At 40.3% G+C, this 20,667-nt stretch overlaps 1 protein-coding gene across 1 annotated transcript in view; it reads left to right on the plus strand.

The window, feature by feature from the left end:
* Positions 1-2,679: 2,679 nt before the first annotated feature.
* The window catches only part of tmem132e (transmembrane protein 132E), a 356,184-nt gene continuing 338,196 nt past the window's right edge, over positions 2,680-20,667 (plus strand). Inside the window, exon 1 of the mRNA XM_038708730.1 lies at positions 2,680-3,938. Within this exon, the coding sequence (XP_038564658.1) occupies positions 3,878-3,938 (61 nt within the window). The 5' untranslated portion in view covers positions 2,680-3,877. The remainder of the gene's footprint in view (positions 3,939-20,667) is intronic.

Raw genomic sequence — 20,667 nt, forward strand, 5'->3', positions numbered from 1 at the left:
TTTTAAAAGGATAAAAAGATAGATTACAAAGTCAAATGCAATAACAGATCATTACCAGTCAAGTCAGACCTGCAACAGTAAAGCCTGCGGCAGCTTGTCTTCTCCTGGCCACTGACTGGTACAGTGGGGATCCACAGTCTGCTCTCTCACCTGGTTGCCTGCTGCTGCGCTGCGGCTCAGGTGTTCTAACTGGAAAATTGCAAGTGACTTGTTTTGCATAAGTGGTCTTGATAAATTAGCTGCTAAAGCGTAGATAGCTGCTCTTGTTAAGTTTTTGGGCATGATGGGACTTACTGTGCCTGTAAGCCTCTTCCAGCAAGGGCTTATTAAAAAAAGACAATGAGCTCTGCATTTTTCTGCATTACAAACAGACTACTTCCTACCACCACAAGGAAGAAATTTAATATTTAAAAGACAACCACTAAACATGCATAGGATCGTCCACTTTGATTTTTCTGTGCTTTGCTACATTGTTAACTAGACCGCTACATGAATCAGTGAATGAAGGTTACCACAATAGAAACATGTCCTAAAGCTTTAACTTTTAGTTATACCTTTGAAACATGCTTTATTAAAAAACAAAGTTTACAGTTTTACATGTTGGTCCATCGCTAACAGTTTTAAATTACACCTGCGCTCTTCTTGCTATGACAAGTGAAAATGTCTGCTGTGAAAAAGGTCTACTTGTTGTGGATGATTGGCTCATTGGTACCCCTATACTGAATAATTTCCTTTTCTGTCTTCTTCCAAAACACACTGACAATCAGATAACTTGGCATCTAATTGGCACCTTAACCCCTTGAGTCATGGGACTTTGTAAAAGTTTTAACAAATACTGCTGTCTTCTTCTAAAGCAGGTTACCCGTGGACTGCTGCAGATTTGTCCACAGCTCCAGAGTATCCACAGAGTCGTAGAGCAATGGCAACTTCTCCTACTGGATGAGAGCATGACTCGCGCAAGTAGGCTACAGTATTTTTACATGAATTATTATGGACACAGCAAAGAGGAGATGGCACTTGCTGAATTTTAACTTGTTGATATTCTTCTCACGTCCGATTAGGCTTTAAAATGATCCTTGTAAAAATAAAGACAACTTGCAAAACTTCTAAAACCACAATAATAATTGGACAAGCACTCTCTTCGTATGTTCTCCATTTTCATCCACGCAACAGCATAGATGAAATTCTGACTACACAGGAAAACACTTACCAGCATGTGAGCAAATTAAATGAGAATCCAAACTTGACACACTGTCGTTCTATGCTTGTGCACTGTTGGACATTATAAAATAGGCTATAGAATTGGCTCTCTGATGAAAGGCAAAATACATTTAAGAAACCCATCACTGATGCTGTCTGTGACAACTGAGAAGATATTTCTTCCTTAATATTATTTTGTCTCTCCTGTCATGTATGAATAAAGCCATTATGGAACATTTACATAATGAACACCAATATGTGTGCCAGCAAAATGATGAATTCCATTTCTGAAAAGGGCTTTATGGTAGATAACTAAACTATTGGCCTCTTGATGCAACATTTGACTTGACACAATACAAAAAGCATGGGCGTAACCAATAGCTTTGATGATGGCTCTGTTCCATTTAGCTGCAACACTGAGCCAGAATGCACAACACAAGTGAACTGGCACACCTAAATGGGATACAGCCAGGTTGCACCTGTGTTTGTCAAATCAACATATTATCTGTGACAAGCTCTCACAGTGCTTAATATTAAACATTACTCCTGCTTAATGTTCTGGAGCTGTGTGCCCACTATTATTACCTCACAAACAAAACAAAAGCCAGTCTGCCTGATGGAACTCAAGTGAAGCCCTGACTAGGCAGGGGTGAGTGCTCTGTCTTTATACGATATTTCCCTCTGATGAGGAGGAGGCGGGTAAGCCACTCACGTGATTCATTTGTGCGTGTGATGCCCGGTCAAGTTCACCAGACCTAATATGGACAAGACCGGACGTTAGCCGGTCTTGCCTTTAAAATAAAAGCATACCAACTTTATCATTTACAAGTGGGTTACTAGCCGGAAACTTATACTAAAATGAATTCCATGGCGTGTAAAGCAAGCTTAAGGCAATTCAGCTGAGGCTTAAAATAAACTTGTATAGAAATGACTTTCAGGTCATTCTGAATTAGTTTTACGCGTCTTTCCATAACGTGGATGTATAGACTGTATAAAAGAAGCGTGGATGTTATTATTGACCACAAATTAGGGATTGTAAACATACAGTTAGTATTTTTGCTTACATTTCTATGAAACACTTGCATTAATATTTTCATTGCTTGATTATATTTCTCTCTAAAATAAGCTGTTTGTTCATCATTAATGGAAAAATGCATGTAAACTTAATTTTTGACCAGGTCTAAACAGCAATAATAATAATAATAATAATAATAATAATAATAATCATTAATTATGATCATTTTGATAGTGACATAATTGTCTGTATTATACATAGGCCTATGCATTAAAAATACTATGCCATTGCCTCACCATGTAGCTTCTGAAAATAAGATTAATTTTCATTTGAATTACACAAAATAAAATATAATAAAACTGAAAATGCTGCTAATTAGGCCTATCTCATTTTATTTTGTAAGATTTCACCGGATATGGGCTTTTCTAATATAGCTGACTTGTCGGGCGCGAGCTGCGGATCTGTGCATTTTAAGGTGAACACGTTTAGTTTGGAGCGGAGTTAAACACCGGACCGAGACAGCTGCGTTAAAGACAGCATCTCCAGTGAGCTCCGTCTCCTGCAGAAACACATCAGACAGGTGCTGTTAAATCAGATAGGCTAGTTTGGATTAAGACACATAAACGCAGAGTTCGTCGGACTTGGCTGTGTTTCAGACTCCGGTAAGCGGCACCGACGATGCTCCGCTCGGCTTTCTGGCTTAACACCACAAAGTAAAACGGATTAAGAAAGTAGCAGGAGTTTTCTGGATGTCTGTGTTCTTCTGGTGTTCGCACGGTGGTTCCCAGCTGTGACTGTGGCAACACGCTGCGGTAGGTGAACTACTGGAAACCTGAGGGAAAAGCGTTTTTTTTTTTGTTTTCTTCTTGCAGCCAACCCGGACCTTTCTGGCTTGTTTAAGGTCGCAATATCACCGTTTCCAGCTCAGAATGTATTTCCACCTTCTTCTCTCGGATGTGGATTTCAAATGAAACCCGTGAAGTCCGCTGAACCAGAGCGGTGCCGATCCGTCGGATGCCATTTCGCCCTTCTCTCCAGGTTTTGCGCAAGGACTTTTTGAATTCTTAATTGGAGAATGACCAATCGCACAGATAAATTCTACCGGTCTTTCTCTTCTGCTTGTTATTTAGACTAGTCTGGCAATTTTTTTGTTTAGGCACGCAGGGTTCCTGTGTTTTAAGCCAGGGCGCGCGTCATCTCTCCACTGGCTTCCATTGATTTATGATTTTTGGGGGCATTTATCGGGTTTCGCGCAAGAACTTTGGCCCGCGTCAGGAACACTGGGTCCTCTCTCTTTCCCCTGTTGCCCAATTTGGAGCAGGATACTTGTAACTTTCTTCTCCCATGTGGGGAAAAACGCTCTCTTTTGCCTGGTGAAGACGCGGTTTGGCCGTGCCTTAGGTTTGCTGCAAGCAAAGACGCTGTGAAGACTGTAGCTGGACAATAACATTTTTGAAGACCCCGACTGAGACATCACACACACTGTCGCACACATACGTTCAAATACTTGTGCAGATACATATTGCGCATTGTCCAACTCGAGACCCTCTGAAGAACTGCAACAGCATCGTGTGGAGGCTAAACCCTGCAGAGAGGTTTATTTATCCACCATAGGCTTCTGGAACAACTGGGACTTAACATCCGCCTTCTGGGATTTCTACCATGTCAGGTGTACGGGATTGCAGATGGACTCTCCTCATCTGTGTGGCGGCGCTTTCATATGGTGAGTAAGTCCCCCTCCCCTCTAAAACTGTCTCACCCCTTCCCTCCCCCCCACCTTCAGCGGGCTTTCAGGATCATAATGATGTTGCATAGAAAAGTGATGGTGGCAAATTTGTGCAACATGCAACTGCAGAGGTAGCTGCCCTTCTGATTGGTCATTTTGGGAGATGGACTCACACACACCAAATCCTGTTACACATTTTAGAAGAGCCTCTATAAATGTTTTAGCAAAGGTGCTACATAGACTGACGTCTGCACATCAAAGTGTACAAAATCCAAATCAAACATCCCAAAGATGATTTCCTGACATGTCCCCATGATCTAGTCGGACTCCAAAACACTAATCCTCCTTTAATATCAAAGTCCTTTTTTATTGATGCAGCAACACAGCACTGTTTCCAGCAGTAAGAGTATGACATTGCAATGCATGGATTGAGTGCACCGCTGAGAGGCAAACTGAGCAGAAGCACCTTACAGTATAGTACAGTATGGAGCCCTATTTAAAGGCGCTCAAGTAGGATTGAATCTAGCACAGAAATAATCTGCACTGTGGCAGAGTGCAATTCCTTCCGTGTTTACTACATCCTTTCAGGCATTCTGCACAATATCTCCCCTCTCCTACCCATTTTCACTAAGTCTTGCCTCAATTTCATTACCACACAAAAGAAACGGCTATATGGGCACTAAAGAATATACCCTCCTTGATGGCTTCACAAAAGCTGCGAAGCAAGTATGCTGCATTACTCTGCCTACACAAATCCCGCCAACGCTTGTGGTCAGCGTTGCTTAGCGCAGGGATACCTACCTTCCTGGACAATGAAGGCGCTGCTGTCAAAAGTAATTGCAGTAACAGATTTGGCGCATGGCCGGCTGCCTCCGAGGATGATTTCAGAGGCTTTTGGCCTCAGAGACCTCAAGTGCCTCCCCCTCTATACACAGAAGCCCTGCTGCACTCTAGCAGTTTATACCACTCTCTCCTTGTCACACTCATATGCTAAGTAAACAATTTGTAAGAATACCTCATGAGAAATGCTGTAGACTTGCTGGATGAACAGCTAAGCAGACAAATCCCCAGGTGTGAAAAAGCAATATCATGGACTTTAAGACTGCTCTGGGGAAAATACAGTACTGTAATGAATCTATTATTCTTCATTTTTCTCACCTCAAATTGTGTCTCTAACAGAACGCCATAAACAAGTTAACGATTCAGTTTTCTGCAGTCGATTAAAATCCTCACTGGGATTTGTTATCAAGATGCCATTGTGATCAGTCACACTACATAAGCTGTAGCAAATACATCAGTTTAGATGTGATGCTTCACTGATGTCCAAAGGGAACTCCACCTTTTTTGTTTTTATTTTTTATTTATTTCCCCCTCAACCATTCTCTTCCACATGAAGCTCAGGGTTCAGGTGCAGAGCGGCACTCCTGGAGCTGATATGCTCAAGGACACCTAACCTAGGCATGTCTGCTGATAAGAGCGTTTGTAGCCAAGTTTTCTGGTTGCTTTTTGTACTAAAATATCCCTGTTTTCCCACAGGTGGAAAAAAATGACATAAAAAAAAAAAAAAAAGATTGAATTTAGAATTTGGTTTAGTTTTTCAATACTTTTTTCTTCCTTTTTGTACAAAACCTTTTTTTTTTCATTTAACAAAAGAAGCCCAACTTGTTAAATGTTGTCTAAACGCAAGCAGACGTACATCTGTAAAAACTGCAAACATTACATTTCAATCAGGAACTTTTCAGTTAAAGAAAGGTAAACAAGATTAGGATTATACTTTTGATGCCAGCTTTTGGTACTTAACAGTTAACCACACTCGGTGCTTACAGACACACACTGGTTAATGCCTAAAAAGTATTGAGGTTTGTTACCGAGTCCTAGTCCAACCAATATAATATTATATTATCTATAATACTGTATCTCCACATGCTTACGAGAAACTTGGGGTTTCCTGAGGCTTGCCACCTTGACTGAAACAAAGACCACCTCGATTAGGCCTAACATGCTAAACGGAATACGCTTTTATAAAATAAAACATTAACCTTCAAGGCAGAGCAGTTGCCCTTGTTTTTTTTTTTTTTTTTTTGTGTGCTCCAACTAATTATAATTTCAGTTTGTTACAGAAAAATCTGCAGATTAATCATGTGGTCTATAAAACAGTGAAAGACGCCCATCACAGTTTCTTAGAGCACAGTGACATCTTCAAATGTCTTGTTTTGTCTCACCACCAGTCCAAAATCCAAATATTTATTCAATTTACTAGAATGCATGGTGATGGAAAAAGGATTTTCTGACATTCGAGATGCTGGAACCAACAAATGTTTGACATGTTTGCTTGAAAAATTACTTAAACGATTAACCCGTTATTAAAATAGTTTCTTATTTAATGTTCTGTTGATTGACTTATCAATTGAGTAATCGATGCTGCTCTAAAATCAGGCAAACACAGTTGAGGCAGTATTTCTTACAGCAGATATCATTTAATAGTTGTTTATGCATTTATCTACTTTATAAATTGATCATGAAACCCGGGTGCTCTACTAGAATCCAGAATACTTTGATCCCTGAAGGGAAATTCTTGTGTTAAGTTGCTCACTTTGCACATCAAGGCATTCAAGGAATAGAAATAAGTAAGGTAGGTGTGTGTGTGTGTGTGTGTGTGTGTGTGTGTGTGTATATATAAATATTTTAGTGCAGCTGAGGACGGTGACCACAGACCACTTCTCAGTTCCTATGCTTCCTGGCTGATGTTTTGATCACTTTTGAATGCTGGCGGTGCTTTCACTCTAGTGGTAGCATGAGACGGAGTCTACAACCCACACAAGTGGCTCAGGTAGTGCAGCTCATCCAGGATGGCACATCAGTGCGAGCTGTGGTAAGAAGGTTTGCTGTGTCTGTCAGCGTAGTGTCTAGAGCATGGAGGCGCCACCAGGAGACAGGCCAGTACATCAGGAGACGTGGAGGAGGCCGTAGGAGGGCAACAACCCAGCAGCAGGACCGTTACCTCCGCCTTTGTGCAAGGAGGAGCAGGAGGAGCACTGCCAGAGCCCTGCAAAATGTGCATGTGTCTGCTCAAATGGTCAGAAACAGACTCCATGAGGGTGATATGAGGGCCCGACGTCCACAGGTGGGGGTTTTGCTTACAGCCCAACACCGTGCAGGATGTTTGGCATTTGCCAGAGAACACCAAGACTAGCAAATTTGCCACTGGCGCCCTGTGCTCTTGACAGATGAAAGCAGGTTCACACTGAGCACATGTGACAGACGTGACAGAGTCTGGAGACGCCGTGGAGAACGTTCTGCTGCCTGCAACATCCTCCAGCGTGACCGGTTTGGCGGTGGATCAGTAATGGTGTGGGGTGGCATTTCTTTGGGGGGCCGCACAGCCCTCCATGTGCTCGCCAGAGGTAGCCTGACTGCCATTAGGTACCAATGAGATCCTCAGACCCCTTGTGAGACCACATGGTGGTGCGGTTGGCCCTGGGTTCCTCCTAATGCAACACAATGCTAGACCTCATGTGGCTGGAGTGTGTCAGCAGTTCCTGCAAGAGGAAGGCATTGATGCTATGGACCGGCCCGCCGGTTCCCCAGACCTGAATCCAATTGAGCACATCTGGGACATCATGTCTCGCTCCATCCACCAACGCCACGTTGCACCACAGACTGTCCAGGAGTTGGCGGATGCTTTAGTCCAGGTCTGGGAGGAAATCCCTCAGGAGACCATCCGCCACCTCATCGGGAGCATGCCAAGGAGTTGTAGGGAGGTCATACAGGCATGTGGAGGCCACACACACTACTGAGCCTCATTTTGACTTGTTTTAAGGACATTACATCAAAGTAGGATCGGCCTGTAGTGTGGTTTTCCACTTTGATTTTGAGTGTGACTCCAAATCCAGACCTCCATGCGTTGATAAATTTGATTTCCATTGATAATTTTTGTGTGATTTTGTTGTCAGCACATTCAACTATGTAAAGAAAGGAGTATTTAATGAGATTATTTCATTCATTCAGATCTAGGATGTGTTCTTTTAGTGTTCCCTTTATTTTTTTGAGCAGTGTATATTGTTTTGCTTGGATAAATTTGATTGAATTGATTATGACTAACATATATCCAACTGAAAAAAATCCCACTCCCTCCCTTCAGGCCTCGAGCCAAAGCCACTCCCCCAAATCACAAATTGTCATGCGCAATGTATTACAATCCTGCGACAGCCAAAGATACCGTCTTTTAATTTTTGTGTCAGAACATTTGATATATTGATTGCTGTTGGGATGTAAAGAGAATTTCAACAAACGTAACAAAAATGCTTCTGAAAGAAATTGCATACCCCAGCTTTAAGTGCTGATTGCTCTGAGCTGTGTCTGCAGTCAGTTGCTTAACATGGGCTGGGGAGTGATGTTTGCCCAGTCATGGTTTGTATGTAGTTGGCATCCTTCCCAGCAGCAGCCTATCTCTGAGAGTAGACACTGGACAGAGAGCAGACAAAGCAGCAGTGTGACACACCAGCTCTCATGTTCTAGCCTAATTGATTTACATGTGGTGAAACGAAGCCTTTGCTCTGATGCTGTGTTTGAAGGGGCGTTCTGTGTTTCATCCTTTTTGTATGGAAAACACCGCCCTATGCGCAGTAGAAACCTCACTGCCTATCCACATTCATCAACACCTTGTGACTGCAAATGAGTCAGTGTTGCTATTTAGTTATTCTGGTTTTGTGCTGATGTCAAAATGTTGCATTGTTGTTGATGCACCTGCCACTTATGTTTGTGTTCGTGTCCATGAAGCATACGTTTATTTTTTTAGCTAGCAGCTTTCAGTTGAAGCTCAAGGGAAGAGGTTTTTATGGCATTTGCTGCCGGCATCAGATAATGGTAAACATGTTTGGAGCTTGGCACCCTTTTGCAAGTTGAACTTCTTTAATTTTCAGTGACTGATGGGCTCAAGGCTAAAACCAGTCTGCGCTCTCTGAATAGCAGGGCAACCACCCACTGGAAGCAATGAGGAAAAAAGAAGCCGTTACTGGAATGACTTGCAGCATTGTTCTGTAATTATAGTCACAGAATTTCCAGGTGGGCCTGTCAATGTGCTGTAATTGATTTTCTGTATCTAATTGTTGGAACAATTGTTGGATTGTTATAATTGTAAAGGTGGAATTTGAAATGTTTTTGAAGCCTGGCTATATTCTTGCTCCAAACTCTTGCTTGGCTGCTGTTGGGGGGAATTCTAAGGATGTTCATCAGTGGTGAAAGGAACCTTTTGTGAAGTACTGGTTCCCTCAAATGTAGCGTGATGTGCAAGACCGCTACCAAAGGCTTCAGGGCTTGCTGGTAGTTCTTGCGGAAAGGTAGTATTTGTTTACAATGCAGTGCCCGCTTTCTTGGTAGACCTTATAGTCATGACAGCATGCATGTTGTTTTTTTTGTTTTTTTGCCAGAGGTGAATGCCTGAATAGAAATCAATTTACCTTGTTGAATATACCCCCACTTTGTTTTCTATCTGTTAAAAAAGCCGTTTGTTAAAAGTGAAAATTAAGTACAGTAAATAAATCATGCATTATAGGTTTTCGGGCTCATGGATTGGCCTGAGAAAGCCATTTCTTCCTGAGCCGTAGACTATGCTTTGCCTTTTATTTCACATGTCTGAAGTGCTTGTGAGGGAAAAACCTTTCCTTACTTATTCGAGGCTCCTAGCGCCACTCCTCCAAAACACTTGATCTACGATTGTCAAGCTGTGTATGTGCCAGACAACTCTTTTAGGCATGGGCTATATTTAAATCCATACACACACACACAGCCAATCTGACTTTCCTACAATTAAACTGTTTGAGAGACATCTTTCTTTTGCTTGTCAATCTCTTCTGGAAGTTATAGAAAGCAATATCTGTCTGAAATAATCCACCACCTGCTTTGCTCTCTCTATGTGATGGTGTCCAGAATAATTAGACTGCGTGTGTTGAATTTTCATTTTATGGGGATAGGTGATTACTAGGGCAATGTATGATGACGTGTATTGAAGTTTTTCTTACTTGTATAACTTTTTTTTTTTATATTTCCAAAAATTTCAAACTTTTTTTCACCATCATTGCTCAGTATCTAGTTATTCTTTTTTATATGTATGACTTTCCTCTACACCAGATAATTTTAGATAAATTAAACATGACATTTACACAGAATATTTTCATAATGGCAAAGATTTTCCTGGCTCACTGAGGGAGAGAAGTGGATACAAGCAGTTTTGGTGATTGCAAGGACGTCTTGAAGTTCTATAACTATGCTCAGCAGGGAAGCTATCTGTCTTCTCAGGCGATCGCATATGTTTGGTATGAAATCAGCTCTTATGCACTGCGCCCTGCATTCACACATTCTACAGTGCCTTTGATTTGAAATAGCTTTCTCTACTGCCTGTGGTATTGTGAGTCAGACTTGGGAATATTTTTACCGGTTAGATTCCACATTTGCATTGTAGGAAAACACCTGTAAAATGGATTGAGGTGCACAGTAGTATCTTAAGTCTTGTCATTGCTCAGGAAGAACGGCCACTTCTTGAAGGATGTTCGCTCTATTGTCAGTTGGGCTTTACTTAACACCTATTATCAGGTTTTATCACCTACGTGTGATTAGGGATGAAACGATTACCGGTTTAACGATAAACCGTGGTAAAATTCCTGACTGTTATTATTACCGTACACATTTTAATTACCATGATACCCGGGTTCGCTTGCCGCGCTATACTGTCCAGCATCAACCAAAGTTGGTGGCAGCTTCCCAGAAGCAGGCGCGCATTTGCAGAATGCAACGTGGATTTGTTTGGGACAATGACAACACGGCGGAAGACAGCGCTGCAATGACATTGTTCAGTCACTCTGAAGTCTGGTCGTATTTTTAGATTTTTATGAGAGCGCTGAGGGGAAACTTGATTGAAGAAAATGACTTTATAGTGAGTTAACTTAGGTGGTGATGGCGCATAGATAAGATGCTTGCCTTTGGTGTGGGAGAACTGGGTTCGATTCCCACTGTGAGACATCCACCATGTGTCCCTGAGCAAGACACTTAACCCCTAGTTGCTCCAGAGGCGTGCGACCTCTGACATGTATAGCAATTGTAAGTCGCTTTGGATAAAAGCGTCAGCTAAATGAGTAAATGTAACTTTTAGCTTTGTTTTGTCTCTCTGACTTGCTAACAGCTTGTAAACTGAAGCTCTCGGTGTTAGCTGCTCTTGTAAAGACGCTACACGTTGTTCTGCTGCTGTGTGCGTAGGGTGTCTGCAGACTCTATTGATCCACTGCACATGAGAACACGTTACGCAGTTTAGTCAACCAACCAGCAGGTGGTGTTCGTTTTAAATCCGGGATCTATCAAATTAGTTGTAAAAGTGTCCGAACAGGAGAAACGCTACAGACTGCTCTGTATTTACTTCAGTTGTTGGACTCATTGCAGTTACCATCAGTGTCTTCTAAAGACTTATTTGTTTTCATGTAACTGTGCATGGGGTCACAAAATGCCAGTTTCCAATGTAAAACTTGACAATGGTTTCAGTGTATTTATCAGTACATTTCAATCATTTTCGGCACAATTTAACAGTACAGTGATAATACTGATAACGTGATAATTATGGTCACTATAAATCGTGATATGAAATTTTAATACCGTTTCATCCCTAGGTGTGATGCATCCACTGTGGCACACTGCTTCCTTTCTGTAGTGTTACAAGGTTATAATCCTTTCCCTCTAATTCCAGTGGTCCTGTCATGAAACGGCAATATATCTCTGGCTTAATAAGTCGTCTCCCCTGACACACTGAAAGAGAATGAGATTTTCGAATGAAGTAAAGGTTACACTGAAGGTGGCCCCTTTAATTCCTCTAAGAGGGCTACATGGAGTACAATTTTGAACAGAGGAAATGTTATGTGACATTTTGTCCACATCAGGCAGATGACATGTGTCCACGAGGGGAGCAAGACCCCAGTTGTGCTCAGGGCTTTGCAGCCTGGTTTGTTTAACCTCACAGGAGGTCTGAAAAGTGATAGCAGTGCTTTGAACGCTGTGTCACCTTCCCTGTGCTAGGGAACTGTTGCCTATTATGTATTCAAATCCTTTCTTATGTTATCAACTTCTTTAACTGAGTACTTCCAACTTTTCTGTTGGCACTGATGTGAATGTATAATTTAACCCTGTTCATTCATCGCATATTAAAGATGAGATGAGACGATTGATACCGCTCACATACCACTAACGGTACGTTCAGCTGCCAGTTAGCTTAGATTAACACAAAAACTGGAAGGGGTAGGGGGGATGAGGGTGACAGCTGAGCTACCCTTCACACAGATAGGAGAGAGAGAAAACACAAACAGAGCGGGAGAGCGAGACAAGGACAACATGCACACAAGGGAGAGAGCGAGACAAGAGGAAAGGGTGAATCTCCTAGAGGAGGAACATCAGATTCAAAACAAGGAGGAGGAATTTGGGGTGGGGTGGGGGGGGGCACACTGCCTTTTTACAACCTGTCTGGTCCTCTGACTACTCATAGATCTCACCCTCTCAAACCTTGTGGCAGTGTCAGCGTGACAAGGAAAATTAGGCCCATGTTGTAATAAAGGATTTCTGTAGGTGAGGTACTCCTAATGGCAGATTTATACATTTATCAAATGTTGCTATAATACAGTTTGATACATTTCTCCTCTGTGATACAGTTGATGGGATCACTGTATCCTAAATGGCTTACTGAATAGCCAGTCCAATGTGTGTGAGTTTATTCCTACATAGGCTGAATTTGATGACTTAGAATATTTGCATCGGATAAGAGATGATAATCTGTGGGTGTTTTTAAGATTAGTTATACACACAGTACACATCATTAGTCCCACTGTAAAAGTTGCACCGATCAACCAAGTCAAAACAGATGAACCATCTGGTCCAAATGTGTTAGTGCTCCTGCTCTGCATATCAGCAGTATTTCCCAGCGGACTGTTATGAAGGATTTGTCTGCGATCACTGCAGTGGAAAGTAAAAAAATTATGACCAGATTTTTAGCTTTCAGCATATCTTGTAGTACACACACACACACACACACACACACACACACACACACACACACACACACACACACACACACACACACACACACACACACAGATTTCCCAGTGCCACAAATCTTCTAAAGGACTCAGACGTGCATGCCAGTCTGGCAACCAACCTTCCTCGTCTACAATCGGCCAACACGTAATTCTTTCTCGGGACAATATCATTTTCAGCTGTGGGATTGCTTTTTCAGTTCAGAGTCTGGCTGGTGTTCTCAAAGTTCACAACTGTTTCTCACTGTCAGCATGGCAGAAGTGGAAGGGTATTTGAACAAGGTACATGCTCCTGTAGATAAGTCTTGGTGCTTGACAATAATTTCTACGGAGGTACAGTAGTTGGTGACATTTTCTACTGTCGTATCAAATCATGTCATGTAAGATTTATTGTAATCTCAAGCTACAGAGTGGCAAAAATCTCACCTCTAGTCTATATGTCCATAATTAGAAGTAAGACATGTGGCTCCAGTATCTCCCATTTTTGAATCACACATTGTAGAAGTGTCAACACAGTTTGCAAACACTGCAATGAATTCATGGGCCGTCACCTATATTCAGAGAACACAAGTCTATTAGAAAAAAGCAAATACCTGCAGCATTGCATTTTTAGATGAGATTTATTTAAATTATTATTTTTTTGAATGTGGGTATTCCAACTTTCATTAAAAGGGAACTGCACCGATTTTACAGATCAAAGTCTGTTTACAGATCTTAAGGGGTACTGTTGCCTTTTGTGGCTCTACAGGGAGCTGCACGAAATCTAATAAATTGCCTCAAGTTGTTTTGGGGCTGAAGACTATAAGTTTAAAAATAAACAAAATCTGGGGGTGTTAGGTTGGAAAGAAGTGGGCTTACCAGACCTCTGTAGTCCACTCCTCACATCTGCTTGAGGCTAGCGGCTCGAGGCTACAGCCGACCGAACAATCACCTGGCAATGTAGGCGCCAGGTTTTGACAAGGAAGAAGAATGCATGAAGTGAAAAAATATATCTCTGGTTCTGCTGCATAGATTTTTTAAAATATACTATTTATCTTGAGTCTGGCATTGTTTATAGTTGGACTTCCAAAATGATCATCAGTTAATAAATGGACTCATTAATGGGCAAACGTTTTGATCATCAATTAATTGTTCCTATAATTTTTCACGAAAAATACCAAACATTTCCCAGTTGCTGCTTCACATTTGTGATCTTTTGCTGCTTTTTTTTGTCTTATGTGAAACAGGTAATCTTTTGACGTAGGCAATTTTATGCGATCACCTTGAGCCTCGAACTTGTAATAGACATTATTCACCATTGTCTGACATTTTCTATGGATTAATTTTGATAAGAATTGGCAGATTAATTGATAATGAAAGCTGCAGCACTGTCTTGTAGTGAAAATGTGGATCACGCTGCTGTATAAACGTTTACTCAATATTATTCTATATTATTAAAATTTTAAACTGTGATTTATGTTGCTTATTCTGTTTGCGTCATATCTCCATGTGTATAGAAAGTCAGAGCAGTAACAAAAAACTGACATTTCTATTGTGATTTGTGATGAATGTTTTTACCTGTGGCCTGCCTGAAGATGTTGGATTTATCTGTCAGCTCCTTTTTGTTAGGCTCCTGAACATGACAAGATGTCGTAATTTTTCTGTCTTCTCTGTCTGAGTGACACATTTTCCAGTTTATACCGTACAGTTTGTTTGTTTGTAGAGGACACTTATGGCTTTTGAAGTTGATGTAAATAAACACTGCAGTTTGGTCTGTAGTCTGGCCACAATTTCTGATTTTGCTGGAGCTTGGCTATACCTGCCCACTACAGTGTTTAGCCTTGCCTTACACAGTCTGCTTTTTATGTATGCCCAGTATATGTATTTTCATTTAAATTGGGCATTTGATTAAACAATATTCCTCAGAAAGTTAGTTTTGAACAGTACTTTCTTAGCATTACTAAGCTTTCTTTTTTCATGGACTGTTGGAATTTGTCCATTTTAAGAGCAGATCTCTGACACTCAGAATGAAACATTGTGGCATTCTTAGAAAAATGGAAATGGCTGCAAAGGTTATGAATACGATTAACAGAACTACAGTGAATTGTGTCCTTGCGGTGTGTGTGTGTGTGTGTGTGTGTGTGTGTGTGGCTTTGCCAACTACACACGACAGAAGGAACAAAGTTGAAAAAGCTCTGAAAATTAACTGATTTTGGGAGCAGAGCACACAAACCTCAATTTATTGTGTTGCGTTTGTCTCAAATAACCCTGAAATCAATCAATAATGTTGTCTAGGGCTTGTTTAGGGTAGAGTGTGAGTATCTGCTGAACATACAGTTCAGATCTCAGTCATATTGATTTGAACGCAGGAAAACAAATGCTTTACAAATTAGGCCACCATAACATTGACTGCACTGGATTTGCCTGACTTCAGTGATCATGTTGTGCACAGAATCCCAGCAAAAACAGGCCCTCTGTCTTGTCATGTTTAATTCAAACACACTTATTGTTGTCGACAAAGGAGAAGCCATTAAGCATTCAAATCCAGAAAGAAAACTGCACGGAGAAGTGGAAAATTAATCATGGTTTCATTTGAAATATAGAAATCCATTGTGGGCTTTTGTGTTCATATTAGTTTTTGTTCTTCCACCTTTAACTAACGAGCTATTGATTTTGGAAACAATACAAACTGTGTCAAACAAAATGTCATATTTGACCCTTGAAATCATCACTAATTAAATTTCCAATGAAATGCTGGAACATTAACCCACTTTTAAAAAGTTACATCGTGGACATCTGTACACTTTAAGTCACAGAGAAGTGGAGGAGAAATAAGGTGTCTATTTTTAGCTTTTAACCCGATAAAATCCCATTCAGCTCTGTCTATGGGAGAACACGTAGACAAGGAACGACTCGCTCAGCCAGACCAGTCACAGTGTCATCCTTTTCGGCATTAACTTAACTCAGGGAAGGAAAACTTCACATAGTCACTGTTGGTATTTTCGGGGAAAATACTGATAACCTAGTTCATGAAGGCAGACTGAAACACATCTGTACTTGTACAGATCGTTCTGAAATAAGTTCTCCAACTGTTCTGCATGGAAACAGAATGTTGCTGTACATATAAAGTCTCAAACTGCCTGTGAGCTAAGTTTGCAAAATAGTTTTGGTTGCACTTATTCTGTTATAATAGAACTGAAGATTCTGCCCTGACTTCACTTAGGTCTAAAAATATATATATATTTTATTATTACTGTGTGCTCCATGGTCTATGAGAACATCCTTTTTTCCTGCCCCGAAGCATGCCGCCAGATTGAGCAATGCTCAGTGTAATCAATTCTGTTATTAGGCTACATAGCCTTTGCGAGAAAAGGAATCCCTGATTGTTACAATAGCCTCTGCTATGCTGTATTAGGTCCAAAAGACATTATAATAATTTTACCATAAGCCTATGAAACAGGATTTAACACACACAAAGCAAAAGAAAGCTGCAAGCGCCTCCACGTTTTTGCTTTGGGCCGGGCTACTGTTTGATTTAAAATTCTAGTCTATGTTAAAATGTTAGCCTTACATTTCAGTAAACATTTCTCACTCGCTGTCTTTGATGAATAAAAATAACTTGTAGCACTTAAACCTGTCCCTAAGCAGTTATGTTAAATTAGTGATATCCCTTGTCCCTCTGGCTCTCCGTTTTTTTTTACATCTGCCATGCTTACATATTATTCTTGAGGAGACACTTTGCTGAGTTAAATCTTGTGCGTCCACTTAGGTCTTAACCTGAAATCCAAGTAGATGACCCTGGCGATGCAAAATGCATGTGATTCCCTGCTGGACCTCCCTGATGGGGTAACGTGAAACAGAAGCAGTAAGCTGCACAGTCATAATCATACCTTTTTGTACTCTTGTGACATGGGTATGTGCATTAAGAACCCGTTCAATTAGAGCTGGTTTAATCTTTTGGTTCTCAAAGCGGGGTATTAGAGAGGTCCAGGGGAGCACCAAGCGAAAATGAGAAATTGATCAATTAACTATTTTAATTTACTAGAAAAGAAACTAATTGTATAATATGAAAATATTGTTCCAATCTATATTCTAATGGTTGTAACATTCTGCCTTCTTTAAAAGAACAGTGTTGATGATTTGTTTTATGGTATTTATGTTTCTTGCAGGTGCTGCCTCCAAAAAAGATTTCTGCTGATTATTTTCACGATTAATGGACTAATTGGTTAGTTTAGTAAATTGTGAAAAATGCTCATCACAATTTTCCAGAGCCCAAAGTAACATCTTCAAATTGCTTCTTTTATGCCACAAACAGTCCAAAACCCAAAGGCTCTTCATTTACTATCAGAAGGGGGGAAAAAAAAATAGCAGCAATTCCTTTAGCTTGGAAAAAATTACTGAAACGATTAATCGATTATCAAAATAGTTGTCAATTCATTTTATGTCGACTGGTTAATCAACTAAATGTTGCAGCTCTACTTCCGATGACTTGCAACACTGTAGAATGGTTTATTATAATTTATTACAATTTAAAAAGTATATTGTCTAGCCCACATTGACTCTTCATCAGGTACAGAAGTATGAAGATTTCATGTTGTGCACAACAAACAGGCTGTCGGTGAATATGGCCCCATTTTGCTGGTTGCATTAAAACTACCAATGTTGGAAATTGTGCTTGAAGGAGGTTAATAATTAGCAGCATGTTTGGAATGCTGATAAGGCATACCTGAAGGCACTTATTAGATCAGCCACAAAAAATGTCCGTCAGCCTGTGCTGTAATTGCCATTGAGGACACTGAGGTCAGGTCACATGTGTAGGTTTTAGAAACTTGGGTTGCGTTTACAATATTCAATTTAAAGGGGAATGTCACCAATTTTCCATATCAAAGTATGTGTAAAGATCTTTGGATTACTACTGCAAATCTGTACCTAGTTGTATAAATCCTTTCATCGCTCCACAGGGAGCTGCATAAAATCTTATGCTGTGGATATAGGCTTAAGTCGGTTGGGGCTTAAGACTACAAGTTAGAAAATAAGTTGCATTGTGGGCAATGTAGGTGCCAGGTTTTGACAAGGAAAAAGAAAGCACAATGCTTGTACTTTTCAAACCAAAGTTAAACATGCTGGGTATTTTATAGGCTGATTCCAGTATTTTGAGACTAAACCAAAATCAAACCAACATTTCACAACCTTTAGGCAGATACCCCTTTTATGCTGGAAAATAATAAAACTGAATGCACAAAATATGAATTATCCAAATAATTAAAACATTTTATTGATTTTGTTTTTGACATCTGGTCAGAGTGTTTTAAGAGGGAGCGGTGCATTTGGGGGACTCTTGAGTATTTCTGAAATCCTATCGACCAAGTATATCGAGCGGTTAAAAATCCAGCAGGTCAACTCCAGTGAATGAGGATTTTGTTCCTGCAAGTGAGGTTGGAAATCTTAAACACCAGAGGCTGAGGATTGTTTGTTGAAAACCAGTGGGTGCAGATAAGAACATTCGTTTTTTATGCCAGAAATCTCAGCTGCTGGGAGAGTAATCATTGATTCATTGGTATTGATTAAAACCCTATCAACCTCCCACAGATAGATTAATAGTTGTGTGCCATGGGGCAGGGAAATCTTATTTCCCTTTTGGATAGTAGAACACTGGACTTGTTTGATTTGGAATTAATTAGAGAAAGCGCAGTGTAAAAATAAACTAGTATAACTGTACTTTTACGTACAGTCTATGCTGTACACACAATGATGCCAAACATACATTTAGATATAATCGAGGTACATTTTATTCAAACAGCGCTACAAAAATGAAATATTCACACTTTTATTACAAACTATTTTCAGCCCTGGATATGAGGAGGGGTGACTTTGAGTCTTGGCTGCTACCATAAATGGATAAAGATAATGTCGGAGGCTAAAAAGGCTCAGAAGGCAGTTTAGTGCCGCATTTACCATAGTATATATTTAACAGTGCCGGAGTTTGTTTTCAACATGAAATCAGTAAACGAGGCATATGTAATTTTCACACAATGGGGGGAAGCAGATGGGTAAATCCAGAGTAAATTGGACTAAGAATAATAAAGTTCCACAGTCTTTGTATCCATTTTCAGTGATCACACAGCTTTTGAGTGCCAACCTTAAAGAGGCTTAGAATAATGAATTAGTCATAGAGATCTCTGAGGACATGAGGGAGGAGAGTTTGGCCTAAATGCACAAGTCTATCAGTGGCAGATAACAGTTCATACAATTAAAAGTTTTGCATAGACTTCATTACTCTAATTCTGAAATACTTTTACAATTTTACTGGATGTTGGAGGTTTGCTTTTCATCAGGCTGAATTTAAAAGTAAAGAGAAGAATATTGTATGTAAGTGTGTTGGGCAATATCTAATGGCTTGGGTTAGAGTTTTGTAACTAAATGTATTGGTGTGTGTTTATCTCTATAGTTGTTTATTCATTTAACAAGGAAAACCGACAGTAACTGCCTCATAATTAGCAAGAAAGTTCATCTGCAGTCTCTGGGCAGGTGGTACAAAGATGGACTACATTAGCCGAATAGAAAGCCAAAGTTTGGCCAGTATTGGCGTGTCTATGCTGTTAGATTATTATGTTAGGCCAACACTGGCCTCCTGCCTATGGACCAAGATTATAGTGACTAATATATAAACGGTTGGCTAGAACTGAATAGTATTTTAATTAAAAGTTTGCCATAGTTAATCTTTACCTATGAAGTAATGAACAAATCTGACAACAGAGTGACTATTTTTGATTATTTGTGCAGTAAATACTCATACGCTCAATATTTACCTTTCTATGGATCAAACAATAAGTAAATGTGTGATAATATACGGTATGGTATATTATCACACATTTACCAATTGCCTGTTACACCTGTTTAGGCTGATGATGAAAGTGTTTGGACAGAATGTGTTTCAGGCTCCTCAAACTTTTTTTAGTGCTCCTGTATGATGTCATTACAGCAAGCTTTTTAAAAAGCATATTCATTATTATTATTCATTAACAACACTCGCCAAGTGCTTCATCTTGCCCTAAAATCACTATGGAGTTGAAGCAAAACATTTTTTTTCTTCATTATCTAAGTGGTGTTCCTAGTTACTGCATCTGTAACCACATGCCAAAACCACACGTCTGCCGTAATCTCTTGAAAAACCTATTTAAAAGCTAAAATGCAGCTTCATCTTGGTTCACACCAACGAATCAAGTAAACCACATGCTACCACTCCTCCCTCCCTTACACATACAGGAGCCAATCGCTAATCAGCATGCTCTTTATTAACCCAATCATCTGTTCATGCAGTAGCCTCCAGATGCCGAATCCAACTACCACCAGAATAAGTGTAATGATTGGCAAACTGTGGAGTGAAGTTCCTGACTGATTATGAGGATCATTCCCGTAATTAGGCATTAATGCCAGATGTCCAGACCAAACATCTTATCTTCTGATTAACTGGCCAGATGCACACAGGGCAAGAAACTGTTCTCAGGCACATTGCACCTTCGGCCAGTGTGCTGCTAACATCAGTGATTAGCTTCTGGTCAGGGTCTAGTTGCATAATGACACATTAGACTGGTGTATAGAGTTAGGTCAGTCTTAATTGGGCTCTCAGATTAGTCTAATGCAAGTTAGACAGCACTAACGACTTTCATGCCCAAAAGGTT

Source organism: Micropterus salmoides, unplaced genomic scaffold (genome assembly GCF_014851395.1).
Source record: "Micropterus salmoides isolate LMB-PRFRI ecotype aquatic unplaced genomic scaffold, ASM1485139v1 Ms_hic_scaffold_9, whole genome shotgun sequence".
In the NCBI taxonomy this organism is placed as follows: domain Eukaryota; kingdom Metazoa; phylum Chordata; class Actinopteri; order Centrarchiformes; family Centrarchidae; genus Micropterus; species Micropterus salmoides.